General features: G+C 38.4%; 1 protein-coding gene across 11 annotated transcripts in view; it reads right to left on the bottom strand.

Annotated features, from left to right (window-relative positions):
- The window catches only part of C2CD3 (C2 domain containing 3 centriole elongation regulator), a 144567-nt gene that overhangs the window by 59615 nt on the left and 63088 nt on the right, over nt 1–21864 (bottom strand). For 10 of the 11 annotated variants that reach the window (XM_058687784.1, XM_058687786.1, XM_058687790.1 and 7 more), the window contains 7 exons: nt 19973–20153; nt 18372–18555; nt 16557–16729; nt 14838–14961; nt 9622–9890; nt 9158–9247; nt 539–1141 (listed from right to left, as the gene is read on the bottom strand). In XM_058687784.1, coding sequence (XP_058543767.1) covers nt 539–1141; nt 9158–9247; nt 9622–9890; nt 14838–14961; nt 16557–16729; nt 18372–18555; nt 19973–20153 — 1624 coding nt within the window. The remainder of the gene's footprint in view (nt 1–538; nt 1142–9157; nt 9248–9621; nt 9891–14837; nt 14962–16556; nt 16730–18371; nt 18556–19972; nt 20154–21864) is intronic. The other variant, XM_058687791.1, reaches the window with a different exon arrangement.

Below are 21864 nucleotides of genomic sequence, written 5' to 3'. Positions count from 1 at the left end.
TTCCACTGAGGTATCATCCTTGAACCAAAGAGATATTGCATCCCTGTGCTCCATAATACCACTGAGAATACCTTTTCATAGTTCTTCACTGTAAATGTTTATTTACTACTCTATTCTCTCATTATTTCTTATTCATTTTGAACTCCCAAGGCCAAGTATATGTATCAAGTACTGAACAAAAGTTGAAAAGAAAGCATCTAGCACATAATGCCACTTGTAAAATGTTACCTTTTTCCTTTCTGCCTTGTGAACTAGTTTAATACCATGAAGATTTTCTTTATGATTTCAAGATATGCTGACCAGACAGGGAGGATATCCTAGTCTCATTAGCAGGGATGTTTTTCAGAGTATTTAAAAAACGAGCATTCTAGATTATCATATAGACTCTTACACATTTTTTTTCAGGTAGTCCCCCAAGTTCACCCATTTTTATTTTACACTTACTGACTGAGAACAATATTCTAGGGAGTGTATCACATAGTGCTTGTCATAGAGCAGGTACTCAAACCACAACAGCTGAGGATGGTTCCTCACTTACCACTGACAGTTAATGTCCTTGCTGACCTCTCCCCAAGTCTGACCAGGTCCACATAGGCTGAGCCAATCCAACTGTCTGTCTGGTGGGGCCTCTCCACACTGTCATTGCCATAAGCCCGCCACACTTGGACCTCTAACCTCTCTTCCCTGAAATACCAAAGCAGTGACGGGCCCCTATTGACTTCTGCTCTTTTGGATGCCTTGAAAGTAACCATGACCTGCTTTTTGTTTGTAGATTCTTTAGGCTTCTTGAGAGGGGTCCAGAAGGCTTCATGATCGTAAAATTTGTAGCGGAGGTAGCAGTGTATGTTCTTATGAATGTGCTTTTGGCCGGCAAGAAGCACACAATGGATGGGCAGCCAGAGCCTTGGGGTGGATATGGTGACAGTGGCTGGCTCCTCTTCATCCATCGTGACAAGATTCTTCAGGTTATTCTCAAAGCTCCAGCCCAATAGCTCAGCAGCTTCCAACACCCGCTCTCTATCTCCAGGATGTGTGAAGGAAACTGAAAGTTCTAGGCCACCCACAATCTTCTGCATGAGCTCCAAACAGTGAGGCAGGGCCCCATCTTCTGGTAAAATGATAGGATACCATCCTGTGATCCCTTATGGAAAAAAATAAGATTTTCAATTATTGTTTTAAGAATAAAAAGATATACCCACTTCCTACTTCAGAGCCACCATCACCCTGGCCCAAGATAGAAAAGAAAACATATCCACAGAGCACTGGAGTTTGTTTCATCTGATTACTGAAAGACAATGTGATCAGATGGAAGAACAAAGGCTGGGAGTTGGAAGACCTGAGTTCTCTCCTAGGCTCATCTCAAAACTAGTAGTTCAGTCTAGGTAAGCCATTAATTTCTCTCAGCCTTGGTTTCCTTACCTGACAAATGGGAAAATTAGTGCTAACCTTACACATCAGACAAAGTTGTTTAATCATCAAATGAGATAACGGTTTTGGAAGAGTTTGAAAGAAGTGCTACAAAAAATGTGAAATGGAGGGGTTGGAAGATGGCAGCCAAGTAGGAGGACTCTGGCTTGCTTTGTCCCATGAATAAACTAGATAACTATCAAATCATCCTAAATACCCCAGAAATTGACCTGAAGAATGGTAGAACAAACTTCACAACTAAAGGGAGAGAAGAGGCCACATCGAAGAAGGTAGGTAGCGTTAGGGATGTAGTTTGGGAAAGAAACTATTGCCGTTGTGGTAGGGGGAGAGCCATGGTCACATGGAAGGGAGATAGATTAGCACAGGGGAGTTCATGGGGGAAATGAATCCCCATAGCAATTGGCTTGGAAGACAAGAGGGGCTGAATTTCCTGAGTTCCTGTAATGAGTGGGGCTTAAAGCCTGGAGTTTGAAAGGTCAGCATGCTTGGCTCTGATAGAGCCTAGAGGGCACTGGGGCTGCTCTTGGAGAGGAGGTAGGCAAACAGCCTGGGAACACAGTGTGGGAACATACACTAGGGCACACAGTGGGAAAGTTATTTGCTCACTTCAGAGAGTGTCCCAGAGAGATAGAGAGATAGTGTTCACAAAGAGACGCTTCTGGAACGAGAAGTTGGCTGGTGTCATTTACATTCCCCACCCCTCAGCATAAGCACAGGGAACCAACGCAGTGCTGACACTCATTACCTAACTTGCTTACACCAAGCCCCACACCCCCTGCTTTGGTGCAACTGTCCCTCCCAGTCATGCTTGCCTTAGTCCCAGCACCACAGACCCCCTGCCCCAGAAGACTAGCCCAAATCTCTGCTCACAATGTGTTTCCCGACGTGGGAGTTTTGTGGAGGCTGGGTTCCTGTGGGGTGGCAGTGGTGACAGGTTTCATTTCACACAAAGACCAGAGCACACCTAGTTAAAATGCACACCACCCAGGATAATAAGAGAGAAAGGGGGGGGGGGGGCAGAAAATTTACTTGAAGAAATAATGGCTGAAAACTTCTGTAAATCTGGGGAAGAAAATAGATATCCAGATCCAGGAGGCACAGAGAACTCCCAACAAAATCAACATAAGCAAACTCAAACCAAGACATATTGGAATTAAATTGGCAAAATATAGTGATAAAGAAAAAAATTTTAAAGCATTAAGACAAAAGAAGACAGTAACTTACAAGGAAAAACCCATAAGGCTAACAGGATTTTTCAGCAGAAACTTTCCAAGCCAGAGGGAGTGGCACAATATATTCAAGTGCTGAGGGGAAAACTCTGCAGCCAAGAATACTCTATCCAGCAAGGCTATCATTCATAACACAAGGAGATATGAAGAGTTTCCCAAACTAAAACTAAAGGAGTTCATAACCGCTAAACCAGTTCTGTAAGAAATATTAAAGGGGACTCTTTGAGGAAAGAAGAAACCAAAAGTGACAGTATAAAGGTAGGAAACACAAGAGCCATAAAAATGGATGTTTCTGTAAAAAATCAGTCAAAGAACTCATAAATTAAAAGGATATAAAATATAACAACATATACCTAAAATGTGCAGAAGAGAGGAGTCAACAATGGGTTCAAACTTAAATGACCATCAACTTAAGATAGACTGCTATATGCAGAAGAGGTGATATGAAAACCTAATGGTAACCATATATCAAAAACCACTAATAAATATGCAAAGAATAAACAGAAAGAAATCCAAATATATCATTAAGAAAAATCATCAACCATGAAAGAGAGAAAGATAGGATCAGAGGAAATCTTCAGAAACAACCATAAAACAAATAATAAAATGACAATAAATACACATCTATCATAATTATTTTCAATGTAAATAGACTAAACATTCCAATCAAAATACACAGGGTAATAGAATAGATAAAAAAACAAGACTCATCTGTATACTGCCTACAAGAGACTCACATTAAACCTAAAGACACCTGCAGATTGAGGTGATGGAGTGAGGGGATGGAGAAACATCTATAAGGCAAATGGATATCAAAAGAAAGCCAGAGTAGCAATACTTATATGAGATAAAATAGACTTTAAAACAAACTGTAACAAGAGACAACGAAGGACACCATATAATAATAAAGGGGACAATCCAACAAGAAGATATAACAAGTATAAATATTTATGTACCCAGAGGCACCTGGATGGCTAGGTTGGTTAAGCACCCAACTCTTCATTTAGGCTCAGGTCATGATCTCACAGTTTGTTGAGATTGAGCCCTGTGTCAGGCTCCACGCTAAGCGTGGAGTCTGCTTGGGAGTCTGTCTCTCCTTCTCTCTCTCTCTGCCCCTCCCTTGCTCATGTGTGCTTTCTTTCCCTCTCTCTCAAAATAAATAAATAAACATTAAAAAATATTTATGGATCCAAATACATAAAACAGTTAATACCAGACATAAAGGAAACAATCGGTAATAATACAATAATACTAGCAGACTTTAACACCTTACTTACATCAAGGGATAGATCATCTAAACAGAAAATCAATAAGGAAACAGTGGCTTTGAATGACCCACTGGAACAGATGGATTTAACAGATATATTCAGAACATTCCATCCTAAAACAGCAGAACACACATTCTTTTCAAGTACACACAGAACATTCTCCAGAACAGATCACATATTAACCCACAAAACAAGCCTCAACAAATTCAAGAAGATGGAAGTCCTACTATGCATCTTTTCTGACCACAACTTATGAAACTAGAAGTCAACCACAAGAAAAAAATCTACAAAGAGTACAAATATATGCAGGTTAAACAACATGAAGTGTTAATAAACAATGAAGGGTTCAACTAGAAAATAAAAGAAGAAATAAAAAAGTACACGGAAACAAATGAAAATGAAAACACAATGGTCTGAAATCTTGGGATGCAGCAAAAGCAGTTCTAAGAGGGAAGTTTATAGCAAATGAGGGCTACTTCATGAAGTAAGAAAAAAATCTCAAATAAACAACTTACCCTCACACCTAAAGGAGCTAGAAAAATAACAATAAAGAAAATCTAAAATCAGTAAAAGGAAAGAACAAAGATTAGAAGAGAAATAAATGATATTGAAACCAAAAAAAAAAAAAAAAAAGAGAGAAAGAACAATGAAACCAGAGGCTAGTTCTTTGAAAAAAAATCAACAAAATTGATAAACCTCTAGCCAAACTGATCAAGAAAAAAAAGGGAACTCAAATAAATAAAATCACAAATGAGAGAAGAGATAATAACAACTAACACCACAGAAATACAATTTTGAGAATATCATGAAAAGCTATATATCAACAAATTAGATAACCTAGAAATGGATATATTCTTAGAAACATATAAATGACCAAAACTGAGAAAGAAATAGAAAATATGAAGAGACTGATAACCAGTGAAGAAACTGAATCAGTAATCAAAAAACTCCCAACAAACCAAAGTCCAGGACCAGATGGCTTCCAGGTGAATTCTACCAAACATTTAAAGAAGAGTTAATAATATTCTTCTCAAACTAATCCAAAAAATAGAAGAGGAAGGAAAACTTCCAAATTTATTCTGTGAGGCCAGCATTACCCTGATACCAAAACCTGATAAAGGCACCACAATAAAAAGAAAACTACAGGCCAATATCCCTGATGAATACAGATACAAAAATCTTCAAAAATTCTAGCAAACTGAATCCAAGAGTACATTAGAAAAAATCATTCACCACCATCAAGTGGGATTTATTCCTGGTTTTCAAGGGTGGTTCAATATCTGCAAATCAATCAATGTGATACATCATATCAATAACAGAAAGGCTAAGAACCATATGATCCTATCAATCGGTGCAGAAAAAAATCATGTGATAAAGTACAACATCCATTCATGATAAACCCTCAACAAAGTACCTTTACAAGGAACATAATTCAACATAATAGAGGTCACTTAGAAAAGCCCTCAGCTAACATCATCCTTACTGGGGTAAAAACAGAGCTTTTCCCCTAAGGTCAGGAACAAGACAAGGACGTCCACTCTCACCACTTTTACTCAACATAGTACTGGAAGTCCTAGCCATGACAAGTACACAACAAAAAGGAATAAAACACATCCAAATTGCTAAAGAAGAAGGAAAATTTTCACTATTTGTAGATGACATGATACTATACATTAGAAAACCAGAAAGACTCCACCAAAAAACTGTTAGAGCTAATAAACTAATTCCATAAGTTTGTAGGATACAGGATAAATGTATAAAATCTATTGTATTTTAATACACCAGTAATGAAGCAGCAGAAAGAGAAATTAAGAAAACAATCCTAATTATAATTGCACCAAAAATACGTAGCATAAGATACCTACGAAAAAACCTAACCAAAGAGGTGAATGACCTGTACTCTGAAAACTAAAATACTGATGAAATAAACTGAAGACAACACAAAGAAATGGAAAGACATTCCATGTTCATGAACTGAAAGAATATTGTTAAAATGTCGATACTACCCAAAGCAGTCTACATATTCAATGCTATCCCTATCAAAGTAACACCAGCATTATTCACAGAGCTAGAACAAACAATCCTAAAATTTGTATGGAACCAGAAAAGACCCCAAATAGCCAAAGCAATCTTGAAAAAGAAAACTAAGGCTGCAGGCATCACAATCCCAGATTTCAAAACGTATTACAAAGTATGCTACTGTCACAAAAACAGATGCTCAGATCAATGGAACAGAATAGAGAACTCAGAAATGGATCCACAAACATATGAACAACTAATCTTTGACAAAGCAGGAAAGAATATCCAATGGAATAAAGACAGTCTCTTTAGCAAATGGTGCTGGGAAAACTGGACAGCGACAGGCAGAAAAATGAATCTAGACCACTTTCTTACACCATACACAAAAATAAGCTCAAATGTAAGACAGGAAGCCATCAAAATCCTAGAGGAGAAAGCAGGCAAAAGCCTCTTTGACCTCAGCCACAGCAACTTCTTTCTCAACATGTCTCCGGAGGCAAGGGAAACAAAAGCAAAAATGAACTATAGAGGCCTCATCAAAATAAAAAGCTTCTGCACAGTGAAGGAAACAGTCAGCAAAACTAAAAGGCAACCGAAGGAATGGGAAAAGATATTTGCAAATGACATATCAGATACAGTGTTAGTATCCAAAATCTATAAAGAACGTATCAAACTCAACACCCAATAATCCAGTGAAGAAATGGGCAAAAGACATGAATAGACACTTCTCCAAAGAAGACATCCAGATGGCCAACTGACACATGAAAACATGCTCAACATCCCTCACCATCAGGGAAATACAAATCAAAACCACAATGAGATACCACCTTACACCTGTCAGAATGGCTAACATTAACAACTGAAGCAACAACAGATGTTGGCAAGGATGTGGAGAAAGAGGATCTCTTTTGCACTGCTCATGGGAATGCAAACTGGTGCAGCCACTCTGGAAAACAGTATGGAGGTTCCTCAAAAAATTAGAAATAGAACTACCCTACAACCCAGCAATTGCACTACTAGGTATTTATCCAAGGAATACAGGAGTGCTGTTTCAAAGGGGCACATGCATTGCAATGTTTATAGCAGTGCTATCAACAATATTGAAAGTATGGAAAGAGCCCAAATGTCCACTGACAGATGAATGATAAAGATGATGTGGTATATATATACATATATATACATACACACACATACATACAATGGAGTATTACTTAGCAATCAAAAAGAATGAAATCTTGCCATTTGCAACTACGTGGCTAGAACTAGAGCGTATTATGCTAAGCAAAATTAGAGAAGACAAGTATCATATGACTTCAGTCCGATGAGGAATTTAAGATACAAGACTGATGAACATAAAGGAAGGGAAGCAAAAATAATATAAAAACAAGGAGGGGGACAAAACATAAGAGATTCTTAAATATAGAGAACAAACTGAGGGTTGCTGGAAGGGTTGTGGGTGGGGGGATGGGCTAAATGGGTAAGGAGCATTAAGGAAGACACTTGTTGGGATGAGCACTGGGTGTTATACAAAGGGGATGAATCACTGGAATCTACTCCTAAAATCATTATTGCACTATATGCTAACTAACTTGGATGTAAATTAAAAAAAGAAAAGATTAAGAGACATCAACAACAGAAATAACAAAAACAAACAAACAAAAAACAATCCCCCTCCACCAAAACCCTGCCTCATATGATCCATGGCACCAATTCACTTCTCCAACCCTCAGTTTTCTCATCAGCCAAATGAGGATATTAGGCCTCTAAAAGTCCTCCTGAATCTAAAAATGTATAATTCAGTATTTTGCTACACGAGGGATGGAGAAGAGGAGGAATACAATGAGAGAAAATAAAACTTGCCTACGTCCCTATTCATTCAGCCATCCCTATTAAAACACATATACATCATTTAGTGAAATGTTATGAAGGTGCTATCAATACCGTAGAAAAGACCTAGTCCTAGGTCTTCCACTGAAGGAACTGCTACTTGGTGAACATACACCAAGGACCAGGCACTAGATTTCAAAATAATAATAGTTATTCTTTACTGAGTATCTACTGGGTGTCAGATATACTCTTAGGGCTTCATAAATACCACTTCATTTACTTTTCCTGATAATGCTGTGAAGTTCTGAGGGCTAACTGGGATAATAATCCCTATTTTACAGATGAGAAAATGGAAGCTCAGAGACCTGCCCAAATTCTCCTAATTACCACATTGTATAAATAAATGACATAAGTGAGAAACCCTATATACCAAGTTGTACAGATTTCTCTCTGGTAGGCACATAGAGAGTACTTGTTTATTAGAGTATTGCTCAAATTTTAATTCACAATTAAACTTGGGAGATGTATGACACAATTCTGGAAAGTAGATTACAAAATCGTAGGAAGGAAGATGGGCAAGAGAAGGAAAGGTGACATTTACTGAATGTCCACTATACGTCAGGTTCTTTATATACCCTATTTTCACCAGCCCCTACTTTGTAGACTTGTTGGAATTAACTGTCTCCATTCATGAGATAAGAAAATTGAGGCTCAGAAAGGTCTAGGTCACTGAGCTAGCAGTAAGTAGAATAGGACCATTATTTCCAGACGGCCTTGGAGGCTGTCTTCTTTTGGGCCTTTAGCTCTTTATTCTTTCTTCAGTTAGAGAGGGGGGGGTACAATGAACAAGAATGGGTAAATCTGGATTTGATTTTCAGTACTGCCACTCACTAGTTGTGCAGTTTTGGCAAATCATTTAAATTTTGTGAGCCTAAATTTCCTCATTTGTAAGATAAAAATAGTAAGATCCTGTATCCCCACCAAGCAGGGTTATAATGAGGCTCACACAGTATCTGAGAAAATATTTCACAAAATGCTATATAATATAATGGGTATCACCATATTTATTATTTGTAGTATTACCACCATCATCATCATCATCATCATCATCATCATCATCAACATCATCATCATCAGCTTTCCTAGAGTAAGATGACAGTACAAAGTTTTGAGCTACTTTGCTTTGTTAGAAGACTTCTGAAATGATTAGGAGAGGACTTAAAATACTTACCAGAAAACTTCTGAGGTACCTGGGAGAATTCAAAAGCATGTATTATGGGTCATGTTTTCTTTTGCATATCTTGCAGGGAGCCATGCAAGATCTCTTGTAGGAAAGCAAATGGGGGGAGGGGGTAGGATTAGAAAGTGATAATCCAGAATCTTTACCAGATCTTTTGACCAGCAGCTCTTTTGTAGGAACCTTTACTATTCCAAGCAGATAATCTCTGATTGACTGAATACTGGTTATATCAGTGGCTGTTAAATCAAACAAAAAAGAGAAATTATTTAATGCTCTACTGACCAAAGGGCTAAACACTTCAACATGTATTTCCTAGGAGAGGCTATATCATTCAAAGCGGAGCCCCTTTTATTTTATTATTATTATTATTATTATTATTATTATTTAAATGTTTATTTATTTATTTTGAGAGGGCACGTGCATGGAAAGGAGGCAGAGAGGGAGAGAGAGGATCCCAAGCAGAATCCTGATACAAGGCTCAGTATCACAAAATGTGAGATCATGGCCTGAGCTGATAGCAACAGTCAGATGCTTAGCTGACTGAGCTACACAGATGTCCCCAAACTGCACCCCTTTTAATTCTGGTTGTGATGGGTCATTTGGTGCTCACCTGACTTGGTATCTTCATGATAAATAGCAAAGGTGACCTCTGCAAACTCCAACAGCTCTGCCAGGAAACAGGCCTCTCCACTACAGTGCTGAGTCACCAAATTACATGAAAATTCAACATGATGGGAGAACTCAGGGCAGAAGGAACAAGCTACAGGGCGGGTTCGGCGCTGTTCTCCCTTGGGCAGGAAGGAGAGATGAGTGGTGACAAAGGCATTGACCCCAACTGTGGCACTGAACTGTAGAGCGGGTTCCAACTCAGCCAAAGCCCTGTAAAGGGAGAAGGATGGCAATGAGAAGGTAGTAACATAACTCAGCTGGACTGCCTAGAAAACATCTCCACCATCTCCATGAGGCCACCAAGAACACTAACCCACCAGATATTTCCTATCTAGGCTTTGGGCAGAGCCACAGTGTGCTTTCTTAATTATTTAAATATCATAATGTATGTGTATGAGGTGGGGGAAGACAATATTCATCTGTCTACCAGAGTTACACTCTCCAGGGACACTCCATTTTACTGTCACTGACCTTCAGCCAAAGACTAGCAGGCAGCAACAGTAGTTGAACAACTTGGCTTTACTGCTCATTACACTGAGAAAGAACATACACCAAGGGAAATTATGGGGAATTTTAGTAAGAAAGTATCAGAAAGGACTACTAGCACTAGACTCCTGTTAGTTGATTTAGACGTTCCTGGAAGTGGAGCTTTGCTCTTGATAGTTGTTCTAATGAATCTTATCTAGGAGGGAAGACTAGGGGCACATGGGTGGCTCATTCGGTTAAGCGTCCAACTTTGGCCTAGGTCATGATTTCACCGTTCCCGAGTTGGAGCCTTGCGTCGGGCCCTGTGCTGACAGCTCAATGTCTGGAGCCTGTTACAGATGCTGTCTCCCTCTCTCTCTGCTCCTCCCCTCCTTGTGCTCTCTCTCTCTCTTAAAAACAAATAAACATTAAAACTAGAATGAGGCTAAGGTTAGGATTGGTAAAGCAGCAGCAGTCAGTCACTCATTGTAGCCAGGATGGGGGTGATGTTGGGTATTTTTGTGATTTCATAATGACCTTGTTTTGGTTTGTTCCTAGACAAGATTATGGAATAATTTTATTTTTGTCTCATCTCATCATGGTTGCAAAGCAGCTTTGTCTGATGCTGGTGTTCCATGAGATTATATATGCTCAGCAAGAAAACACCCAGTCCAGCGATGATTGCCAGGTCAGTTCCCAGATGTCTCTGGGGTTGCTCTTCTCTTTCTTAGTACATATGTTCCACATGTACAGACAGAATCTATCCATCTTTAACTAACACTCATAAAGAGCAGTCAAGTCTTTAGTGTGTGGGTATAGTATGAGGAAAACTCCTTTGCCCCAACTTCCCCAAGGGTATAAAATTGACATTTAGGCAAAGAGGTCACCTCTTTTTGAAGCATTTTCTGACAGCCCCAAAGAAGAGTTAGAGGTGTTCCTTCTTTACTGTACTTGGTGTACATTAGTAGAGGGTAGTAACTTGGAGCTTGAATCTTGGCTCTATCATTTAATTAAATGTGTGACCTTGGACAAGTTATTCAACCCTTTGAAGTTTCATTGTCCTCTTTGCTAAAATGAGGATAGCATAAGGATACAAATACTAAAGACGTATGTATAATTATATGCTTATTACATTTTCATTTCTTATGAAATTAAGTAACCTAAAATCATTAATGGGAGACTGGTGTATGTCTATACAACAGCAGACTCTGAAGTATATATTAGGTATAGGAAACATGAGAGGGAAATAGATCAAATGCCAGTAATGGCTAAAAAAACAAAGATAAAATGTTCAAGGAGTGTCGTAAAAATTACACTAGATAATACATACAAAGCAGAGAACCTGTTATGGGCAATGAAAGGGCTCTTAACAGGAAACTCTCAGATATAGCATTGATAAGAAAGAAAGGTTTGCGCCCAAAGCTATTCTGAATTAATTCATTCAATAATTATTTCCTGACCATCTTCTCTGTGTGTCATGCACTGGACTCAGAGCTATATACATATAGGAGTGAAAGAGCTATAATTTCTTACCCTTGTGGAACTTAAAAACTAGTGCAGCAAGATCTCTGTCAATCAAGTGACTATAAATATATGTATATATCTATGTCTATATCTAGACTGTGATTGCTTTTCCTTTGGTCCAATTATCTTTTTGCTAGTACTTCACCAGCAAATCAATGAACCCATTTATGTTCATGGAAGTTTCTACTCATCCTCAGTTAAAGATCAGGTTAATTAAAAGACTCAAGTGAAAAAGAAAGAAGGGGTCTGTTTACACAGACATTGAAAATGTATTTTCAGGGAGACCACTGGCACTTCAGATGAGGGTTGCTTTCTCTTGATGAGAGAAGGCTGACTTCAGAGCACCTGCTATCTGGATACCAAGAATTCCTTTCTTCAATAAGATGCAATGTAAAACTTATTTCTGATTTTACTATATTCCACCGGCTAATAAAGGTAACATTATTTATACAAACTATCTATACAAATGGAACTAATTATTTGAATAGTAGTTGGTAGTTTATAAAGTTACTTCATATTTGTTAATTCTTACACTGATCCTTATAAAATCAGGAGAAGTATTCATAATTTCCATTTTTCAGAGGAAGAAACAGACCCAGAGAGGTGAAGAAACTACCCCAAGATCATGCACAGCTAGTGGGAGATGGGGGTGGCTCCCGTTTCTAGTGCAATTTGTTTCCATTATATTGTGTTTGTCACAGAACTGTCCCAAACTATCAGAAGAATGTAGTGTTAGAATTGACCTGGCTTCTTACCGTTCCTTCTTGAAACGGTGACACAAACCAAATGCAGGATTTACAGCAAACTGCCTGCCATCTGATTTGAGTTTCCCCATGATCCCCAGAAAGAGGGACTACTGAGTTTCTTATCTATTATGCAGTCTCTCCAAGATCTACTGACTATCTAAACTCTAAGTCCTTCTCTGCCAGTTAAATAATAGTTAACACTATATTTACAAATTCTGACCTTGGCTGGGTCTTACACAGAACAGGTATTCCATACACACAAATTTCATGCCTCCATGCCTTTGCACATGTTCTTCTCTTTGAACAGAATAGTTTTCAGCTCTCTTGGGTATTTTGACAACTCCTATTCTTTTTTAAGACTCAGATTAAGAAGGGCTTGGAATGCCAAGTTGAGCAGGTTAGAGTTTATCTTGGGAACCAGTAGTCTCTAAAGTCAAGTGTGTACAACCTAGGGGGTTTATATATAGGATAACCTACCTGGGCGTAGGAAGAAAATATTACCACTTCTATATTTGTTATCATATATGTTAAAGTTTTATATATGCTGTTGTAGATTTTATAACGTATTATAATATAGTAGCACATGAAGCTGATTTATACATGAATAAGTACCAGATATTCAGAGGGTATGCTAGGTATGTGAAACTTTTATTTATTTATTTTTTAAAGTTTATTCATTTTGACAGAGAGTGAGCGTGTGTGCGCGTATGCACAAGTGGGGGAGGGGCAGAGAGAGAAGGAGAGGGAGAATCCTAAGCAGGTTCCACACTGTCAGTGCAGAGACCAATGTGGGGCTTGAACTTACAATCCATGAGATCATGACCTGAATCGAAATCAAGAGTTAGACACTTAACCGACTGAGTCACCCAGGCGCCCCTTATTTTTCTGTTAGTAGGAATACACAATTAAAATTAGAAGACCACTGCTACTGACGATAGAAAACCATCACAAAAGTTTTAATGTGAGGGAATGGCATGGTTAAAAAACTGCCTTGGTATCACTGACACTAAATGTTCTCAAGCAATTACTGGAAATCCATTTGGAGAATTCAGTGATGGAAAATATTAACCAGGCTGAACATTTTACCAGTTGCTTCAGTGTCAGATCTCGCATGGCAGTAATTGAATTTGTTAGTTACAGAGTGCAAAGTTAAAGGCAAATGATCTGACTCTAAGTTACAGCAAGGGAAAAAAGGGAACACTTGCCTTCTTTCTTGAACTTGTGTCCAAAGTGAACTAGCCTACAGTAGAAGCATGACTTAGTTCTCTTTCTTAGTGGGTACCTTTTATATGCGCTAGAATTATGCTATGTGGTGGCAGGGGGCACAGAGGAGTTCGAGCAGTGATTATAAGAACTCACAGCCTACTGGAGAAAACTCATGTATACCAATAACTGAAAAGAATATTCAAATAACAAATAACTGCAACCAAGGTGCTAAAAGACAAGGACAAAGCACCAATTCTGTCTACGTGTAGGAAGTCATATAGGAAGGCTGCAAAGAAGCTGCAAAGTCAAAGAAAATAGGAGTTTGTTTAGTGGACAAAAGGAATAAAAACACTCAAGGTAGAGAGAAGTATGAACAAAGGCCTGAAGGAGATAAGAGAAGGCCATGCTGTTTATATTTAGAAACAGTGCTCCAGGCAGAAAAAACAGCAAGACAAAAATCCCTGAGAGGGAAATGAGCTTGGTGTGTTCAGAAACAATAAAGTCAGTGTTTGGAGGACAGTAAACAGAGGGGAGATGAACAGGAGGAGATGAAGTCATAAAAATAATAAGGAGCCAGATCATGTTGGGTCTTATAGACATTTAAGTAGTTTGTACGAGATGAAAAGTCACTGATGGGTTTTAAGCAGAGGTGCGTCAAGGTCTGACTTAAGTTTTCAGAGGATCACAATACAGAGGTTTCTGTATTGCAAACAGACTGAAGGGGAACAAACTAGAAAAATGGGAGGTGATACTCAGAGACTGGATAGGAGATTATAGAAGAGTCATTGGCCCTGGCCTGGTTTAAGGGTGTAGGATATGACTATAAATAAGTGATCAAGTCGGGTAGAGGATAAGTTTGTGGTTTTTATTTATTTTTTAATTTTTAAAATTTTTTAATTTTTTTAAGATTTTATTTTTAAGTCATCTCCACACCCAACGTGGGGCTCCAAGTCATGACCCCAAGACCAAGAGTCACATGCTCTTCTAATTGAGGCAGCCAGGTGCTCCAAGATTGTTGACCAAAGTCAAGGACCTAAGTTGCTAATAACAGTAAAGTTTGCAAGTGATTTACTCATTTATACTCTTACATGCTTTCTTAAGAGAGAAAGAAAAAAATAAAGTGCTTACTGAACTGGAAATCGTACAAATGAAGTTTTACATATATGAGCATCATATACTGTGTGGACTGCAATGAAAAAACATGAGGTGGACTTACTTGGCTGCTGCTTGCAGACCACAGGCTCTGATTATCTCAACTGAAATAGAGACAGCTCGGGCAGCAAGAACTCCCTCTGCTGTTCTTGGAGTACGCCTGTATTTTAGGCCCACATCCAGTAAACCTTAAGATTGAGGACAAAAGGAAAAAAGAAAAGTTAGTTGGCACAGTGTCTCTTCTACTGTCTACAAGTCCTGGTCAGACTTGGGGTTTGGTAGACAATCATTAGGATTGCCTAATGAACAATAAGGGGCATGAGCAGTGAGATAATATGTCCATAGCCAGAATCATTTTATATTATTATACTTTAAGATTAATAAAGGTAGAACAAAAGTTACTATTTTCATTTCACATCCAAGAAACTATGGCTCAGAGACTGAACTGCTTGTCAAGATCACACAACTATCAGAGGCAGAACTTAATTCCAGATTTTTTAAACTTCTAGTTATCCTTATAGAATTGAGATGGACTCCAGCCTTTCTTCGTTTTTAAACTTTTCCACACTTGCACTTCTATCACCTTTGTACCACCACCACCTGAAACATCCTTTACATGCCATCCTTTTACAAAAATTCTACCTTCGTACATTTCAGAGAAAGCTTTACAAGAGAACAGGGGTGCCTGGGTGGCTCAGTCGGTTAAGCATCTGATTTTGGTTCAGGTCATGATCTCATCGTTTGTGAGTTTGAGCTCTGTGTGGGTCTCCATGCTGGGAGCGTGGAGCCTGCCTTGGACTCTCTCTCTCCCTCTCTTTCTGCCCCTCCCTCACTTGTGCATGCATGTGTGCTCTCTCTCTCTCTAAAAAATAAACATTAAAAAAAATAATAATAAAAGGGGAGCCTGGGTGGCTAAGTTGGTGGAGCATCTAACTTTGGCTCAGGTCATAATCTCACAATTTGTGGGTTTAAGCCCCATGTCGGGCTCTGTGCTGACAGCTCAGAGGCTGGAGCCTGCTGCGGATTCGGTGTCTCCCTCTCTCTCTGCCCCTCCACCACTCACACTCTGTCTCTCTCTCTCTCTCTCAAAATAAATAAAGCATTTAAAAAATTAAAAATACTAATAATATAAAAATAAATAAAATATATTAAAAAAAAAAAAAAGAAACAACAGAACAAGCTGATCAGTGACAGGAGGAACAACTCAATCTTAACCATGGCAAGATAAAAACCTCCTGTTGTGGAATACTCTCCAGCAAACATAGTAACTTGATTTAGAAGGCTAATTCTAGTTATCTGATGACATACTTGGAGGGCAGGTCATCCTAATGAAGCAATTAGGATGTAATTCAAAAGTCTAAATTCTAATTAATCTTTTCCAACTTTAAATCCTAACCTCTTCCATCCTTACAGTGAATTCCCAGTTCATGCTAACTGTATTCCACCAATCCCACATCTGCTCATGTTGCCTTGGAATACTAATTCTCTGAATACGCCTACACAACACTTAGGATTTATGCTGTGAGGCTTCTTAAATGCTTGCTGAAGTTAAAGGTGAAATGAGACAAACAATAGAGTCCCTGCAAATGTGAATTTTTTAAACTATAGGCAAAATTTGCATACAATACACTTATATATTCATTTTTCTAAGAGAAGGTAGATCATGGTTTTCATCAGATTCTTAAAAGGGTCTCACACAATATGAATAGTCACTACTTATAGAGAAAAGGGATATTTACATGTACTGACTTCAAAAGGGAAGGGCAAACCAGTCTTCAATTACCTGATGACTGGTTCCTCAGTTCCTTCCTGTTCTCAAGCCTGGGAGTTAAAGGGAGATTAAAGGTCTGTATTCCCACATCCTCATGGTGCTGCATGGTTACCATGGCACAGATCCTCGATAATGGCAAGGTTCCTCTGGCAACCATCTGGTCTCTCACGTTAGGATAATAGTATCTGTAAGCCACACAAGCACAAGCTGTTGTTGGAAGAATTAGGTGGATAAATTATTCAATTTGCCCAAGAGATCAGCTTTCGGTATCGAGTTATCTTTGGAGCCTGATTGCTCTGTATTTGTGGTATACAGCTGTGGTCCAATCTGACTGGATTTATTGCCCATCATGTGGAGGAAGTGCTTCATAAATTATACTCTATGCTCAGAACAAAGGCCAGCTTCCTACAAGCTTTCTGTTTGGATATCTGCATCTGACTTAGACTGCTGGGAGTAGCCACTTTTACGAACATACACCCTGGTGCCAGTGAAAGTGGTTCCAAATGGAGCAGTACCAATCTCTTCTATGGCTTCAGGCCTAAGTCCCTCAAATTTAAAGCATCCATTAGTATCTACTGTACTTCCATCTCTTGTCAAAACATTCCATTCTTTTTTTTTTTTTTAATTTACTTTTTAAATTTACATCCAAGTTAGTTAGCATATAGTGCAACAGTGATTTCAGGAGTAGATTCCTTAATGCCCCTTACCCATTTAGCCCATCCCCTCCTCCAACAACCCCTCCAGTAACCCTCTGTCTGTTCTCCATATTTAAGAGTCTCTTATGGGGGCGCCTGGATGGCTCAGTCAGTTAGGCGTCCGATTTCAGCTCAGGTCATGATCTCACAGTTTGTGGGTCCCAGCCCCGCGTCAGGATCCGTGCTGACAGCTCAAAGCCTGGAGCCTGCTTCAGATTCTGTGACTCCCTCTCTCTCTGTCCCTTCCCTGCTCATGCTCTGTCTCTCCTTCTCTCTCAAAAATAAATAAAACATTAAAAAAAATTTTTTTTAAGTCTTTTATGTTTTGTCACCCTCCCTGTTTTTATATTATTTTTGCTTCCCTTCCCTTATGTTCATCTGTTTTGTGTCTTAAAGTCCTCATATGAGTGAAGTCATATGATATTTGTCTTTCTCTAATTTCGTTTAGCATAATACCCTCTAGTTCCAAAACATTCCATTCTTGTATCAGTTTTAAATGAAACTTAAATTCACCTGACTGTTTTTAGGAAAAGTTTCTGGCAAGTATATGGTACTCTGCCCTAGTTCTGTTGATGCTGTTTCTTATTTTGAATCTATACTCTCTTTGTCACTTCTTGGGCGCAGGGATGCAAAAGAGGCTGAGCCTGTGTATTCACGTCAAGTCTGTTACATGAATGGATTTAAATTTTACAAAGACTACTCTTTTGGTGGTGGGAAGACCAGATTATAAGAAATGAGTTTAGAGGCGGGGAGACCAGTAAGGAGGCTATCAGTAAATTAGGCATGATATGATGAGGGCCTGAACTAAATAGGGCAGTAATAAGAAAACAAGTGACTAAATATTTAAGAGCAGTAGGAGGTAAAACTGATAGAATTTCACTTCCAAATGTAACAAGTGGTTAGAAGCATGAGATACAACTGCTCTCAAGAGCCTAATAATGTAGCAGATTTAAGTAAAATCTGGAGAAGAGTCACTAATAAGCCAGGTAATATAAAATAGGGTAGAAAGGATTGCTTAGCTTCCTTATAATTCAAGCTAAGCTTCCTTATAATTCAAACTACGATGTCAAGGGAAGGATGCTCTATGATTGTGCACTTCCTTTCTAGGCACAAAACTGGTTTCACATTATACCTGCACCAGATTTCAAACTGGACTCCACCTCCAGGCATGGGCCCCTGTGCAGAGAAGACACTCAGTAGAAGCCTTTGCACTGGAACTTCAGCTGGCAACAGGAGAGAGTGATGGTGCTCACTATTAAAGATGGGATCTGGAACACAGAGTGTGGTTGCAGATCTGAAAGGCTTCAAAGAGATTCCTTTGGAAAAGAAAAGCAATTCAGAATAATCCAACACATTTAGTGCTTTATCTGTAGCAAGACAGTATGCTAATATTCAATTTCAATTTTATCCTCACAAAACTCCTGTGAGAAAAACAAAGCAACTATTATTATTCCTACTTAACAGACAGGATAGGACATATTGAAGTTACATAGTGAATCCAAAGGTCTTAGAGTTAGTAGATCATGCACCTGATACCAGAACCTGTATCTTCTATGTTACTTTTATCAAGGTCTATTTCCATAGTAGCTATGGTCCCCCAAGGGCCCCATGATAATATAGAAGAAAGAGATCCCTTCATTGCTGGACAATGTCTAAGGGTTGCCATTTCTCCACATCCTTGCCAACACTTGTTAGTTTGATTTTTGTTTTTGTTTTTGCTTAAAAATTATTGCCATCTTGGTGAAAAGAAGTGGTATTCTGTGGTGGTTTTGGTTTTCATTCCCTAAATGACTTAATGATGCTGAGTATCTTTTCATGTGCTTATTGGCGCCATTTATATATCTTAAGAGAAATGTCTATTTAGATTTTCTAAATATTTTTTAATTAGATTGTCTTTTTATTATTATTTGTAAGAGTTCTTTATATATTCTGGATACAAGTTCCTTATTTGAACCCTAAAATCAATACTGGCAGTGCTTTTGCAGTTATATGTGGACATACTCAGAATGCCAAAAAAATCTGAGCCACCTGACTTGATCATTCTCAACTGAGCTAGAACAAGGGGACACTCTGCTTTCTTGTTTTAGCTCTTAGAGATGATGAGACAATGGAAATGGTAGGGGGTAGTGTAGTGTAGTGTAGTGCAAGAATATCTGGCTCTGGGGCCAGTTGGATGGGGTCTGAATGCCAACCACGTTATTGTTACTGGGGCAGCCTCAGTCACTTAACACTTCTCTCTTTTGTAAAATAAAGAAAATAGAATCTACTAGGATAAGTTGTTTTAGGATTTACAACTATGATCTATGTGAGATATATATGTACATATTTCTCCTAAGAGCAATGGTTCAGTATTCCCTAATTCAGTGTTTCACGCTGTTATGTTATGTAGAATGTAACTACCTTGAATAATGAGAATCAATTGTATATGTATGGATGATAAGAGTGACCAGGCAAAATATAAATAATGGGTGGGATCTAGGTAAAGGGTCTATAGAAGTTCTTTGTACTATTTTTGTTAACTTTTCTGTAAATTTGAAATCATATCAAAATAGAAAGCTACAAAAAACAACATAAGAAAGGAAAAATTAAAACTTAGCTCATCTTCTGTACTACCCAGGTAAGACTCGAAACATTTAGGAACTCAAAATTCACTCAGGAAAAAAAAAAAAAATCCTAAGTATAGCCAATTAAAGAACCATACAAGAATGAGAAACCCTAACCTCCTAAACCTACCATTTTCAAGGAACTCAGGTCCTTTTAGCACACTGGATTGAGAGTCTTGAACTGGAAAGTAGTACTGGACATAACAATCTGCTTCTCCCCAGACTGTTGCCTGAAGAGGGGCTAGCCCTTTAACGCTCTCTACGTGGAGCTCAAAGTGATGCTCCATCAATCCATTTCTTTGGTCCTCTGCCTATTAAATGAAACAGAGATACTGGTGAGCTTTAAAGAAAAAAATATTCTTAGAATATTCCTGCTTCTCTACAAAATCTGAGTACAGATGAAGAAACAGTCATAATTAGCTGATACTAAAACAGATACTTAATTCTCATTGTGTATAAATCTCACAACTGCTCACTGTAATCAGATCCAGCTGGATTTACTCTAGACTGTGAGCCTAGGTCAATATTAGGAAATCCATAGGGGCGCCTGGGTGGCGCAGTCGGTTAAGCGTCCGACTTCAGCCAGGTCACGATCTCGCGGTCCGTGAGTTCGAGCCCCGCGTCAGGCTCTGGGCTGATGGCTCGGAGCCTGGAGCCTGTTTCCGATTCTGTGTCTCCCTCTCTCTCTGCCCCTCCCCCGTTCATGCTCTGTCTCTCTCTGTCCCAAAAATAAATAAAAAATGTTGAAAAAAAAAAAATTAAAAAAAAAAAAATTGTATGATGTATAGGTGTTTAACATTCTAACCATTAATCCCACGAATCTGGAACAGATTGCATAAGGTCTTTGCTTTATTTATCAGCAGTATCTGCTCCAAAACCTTCCTCAGGGAAACAGAAAACTTTCATTTTGATTCCCCAGAAAAGAAAAACAATCTCAGCAGCTACTTAACTTGGCCATACAGTATTACAGTAATAATTCAGTTCTGTAGATGCTGAAATGGATGAGGGACATGAGTATAGGAAGAAAAACTATTTATTTATAGATATCTAATCTTTCAGAGAGTTCTTTTATGCTCATAATGAGTAACATTTTCTAACATTTGGTATGGAATTTAATGAAAACTGAGTCTACACTGCAAAGTGAGGGCCATATATAATACCTAAAATAGACTTAGGAATATTATAGATAAGTTTTCTGTGTTTGTGCTTTTATGTCATTGTCAAATTTAAAAAGCTACTATTATCTATTGGTAGACACTAGTATCTAATAGAAACAGTAAAGAAAAGTTTGGAGTTCATAACATACAAATAAACAATAACCTACTCATAGACATTTTCCTAATAGTTCTTTCTCTGTCATAGACATCACATTTGTCATTCAGATTCAGATTAGAAAATATAACATACTTAAATCATGTGGAAACTGAGATTTGGCTTTGCTAGTAAAGACACCAAAGGTAAGATAACAGTAGGACATAACACAGTAGAATGAAGACTGGACTTTGAGTCAGAAGGCCTGTGTCTGAACAGTGATTTTCTCATTCTTAGCTATGTGACCCTGGACAAGTAACATAACCTCTTTGATTCTGTTTCATCACTTAAAAAGAGAATGACAATGACTCACCTCATGTAGTGTTAGGGAAATAAACATGAAAAAGTGTATCAATGTGCTTTCTCAATTGTCCAACACTGTACAAATTATTTTTAAGAATTTACTGGTAGAAAAGCAAGGAACTTCACTACAACTTTCCAACTGGATTTGGCTGAGAAACAGAGTAAGATTTGCTGGCTTACATTTGGAATCATTCTCAACCTTCTGCCCCCATTTTTCCCCCCTTGATTATCTTAAAAAAAATTTTTTTTTTAATGTTCATTTATTTTTGAGAGAGACAGAGACAGAATGCGAGCAGGTTAGGGGCAGAGAGAGAGGGAGACACAGAATCTGAAGCAGGCTCTAAGGCTCCGAGCTGTCAGTACAGAGCCTGATGCGGGGCTTGAACTCACGAGCTGTGAGATCATGAC

Source organism: Neofelis nebulosa, chromosome 10, assembly GCF_028018385.1.
Source record: "Neofelis nebulosa isolate mNeoNeb1 chromosome 10, mNeoNeb1.pri, whole genome shotgun sequence".
NCBI classification, from domain to species: Eukaryota; Metazoa; Chordata; class Mammalia; order Carnivora; family Felidae; genus Neofelis; species Neofelis nebulosa.
The sequence above is the reverse complement of the archived record's forward strand: the minus strand, read 5'-3'. Positions and strand labels throughout refer to the sequence as shown.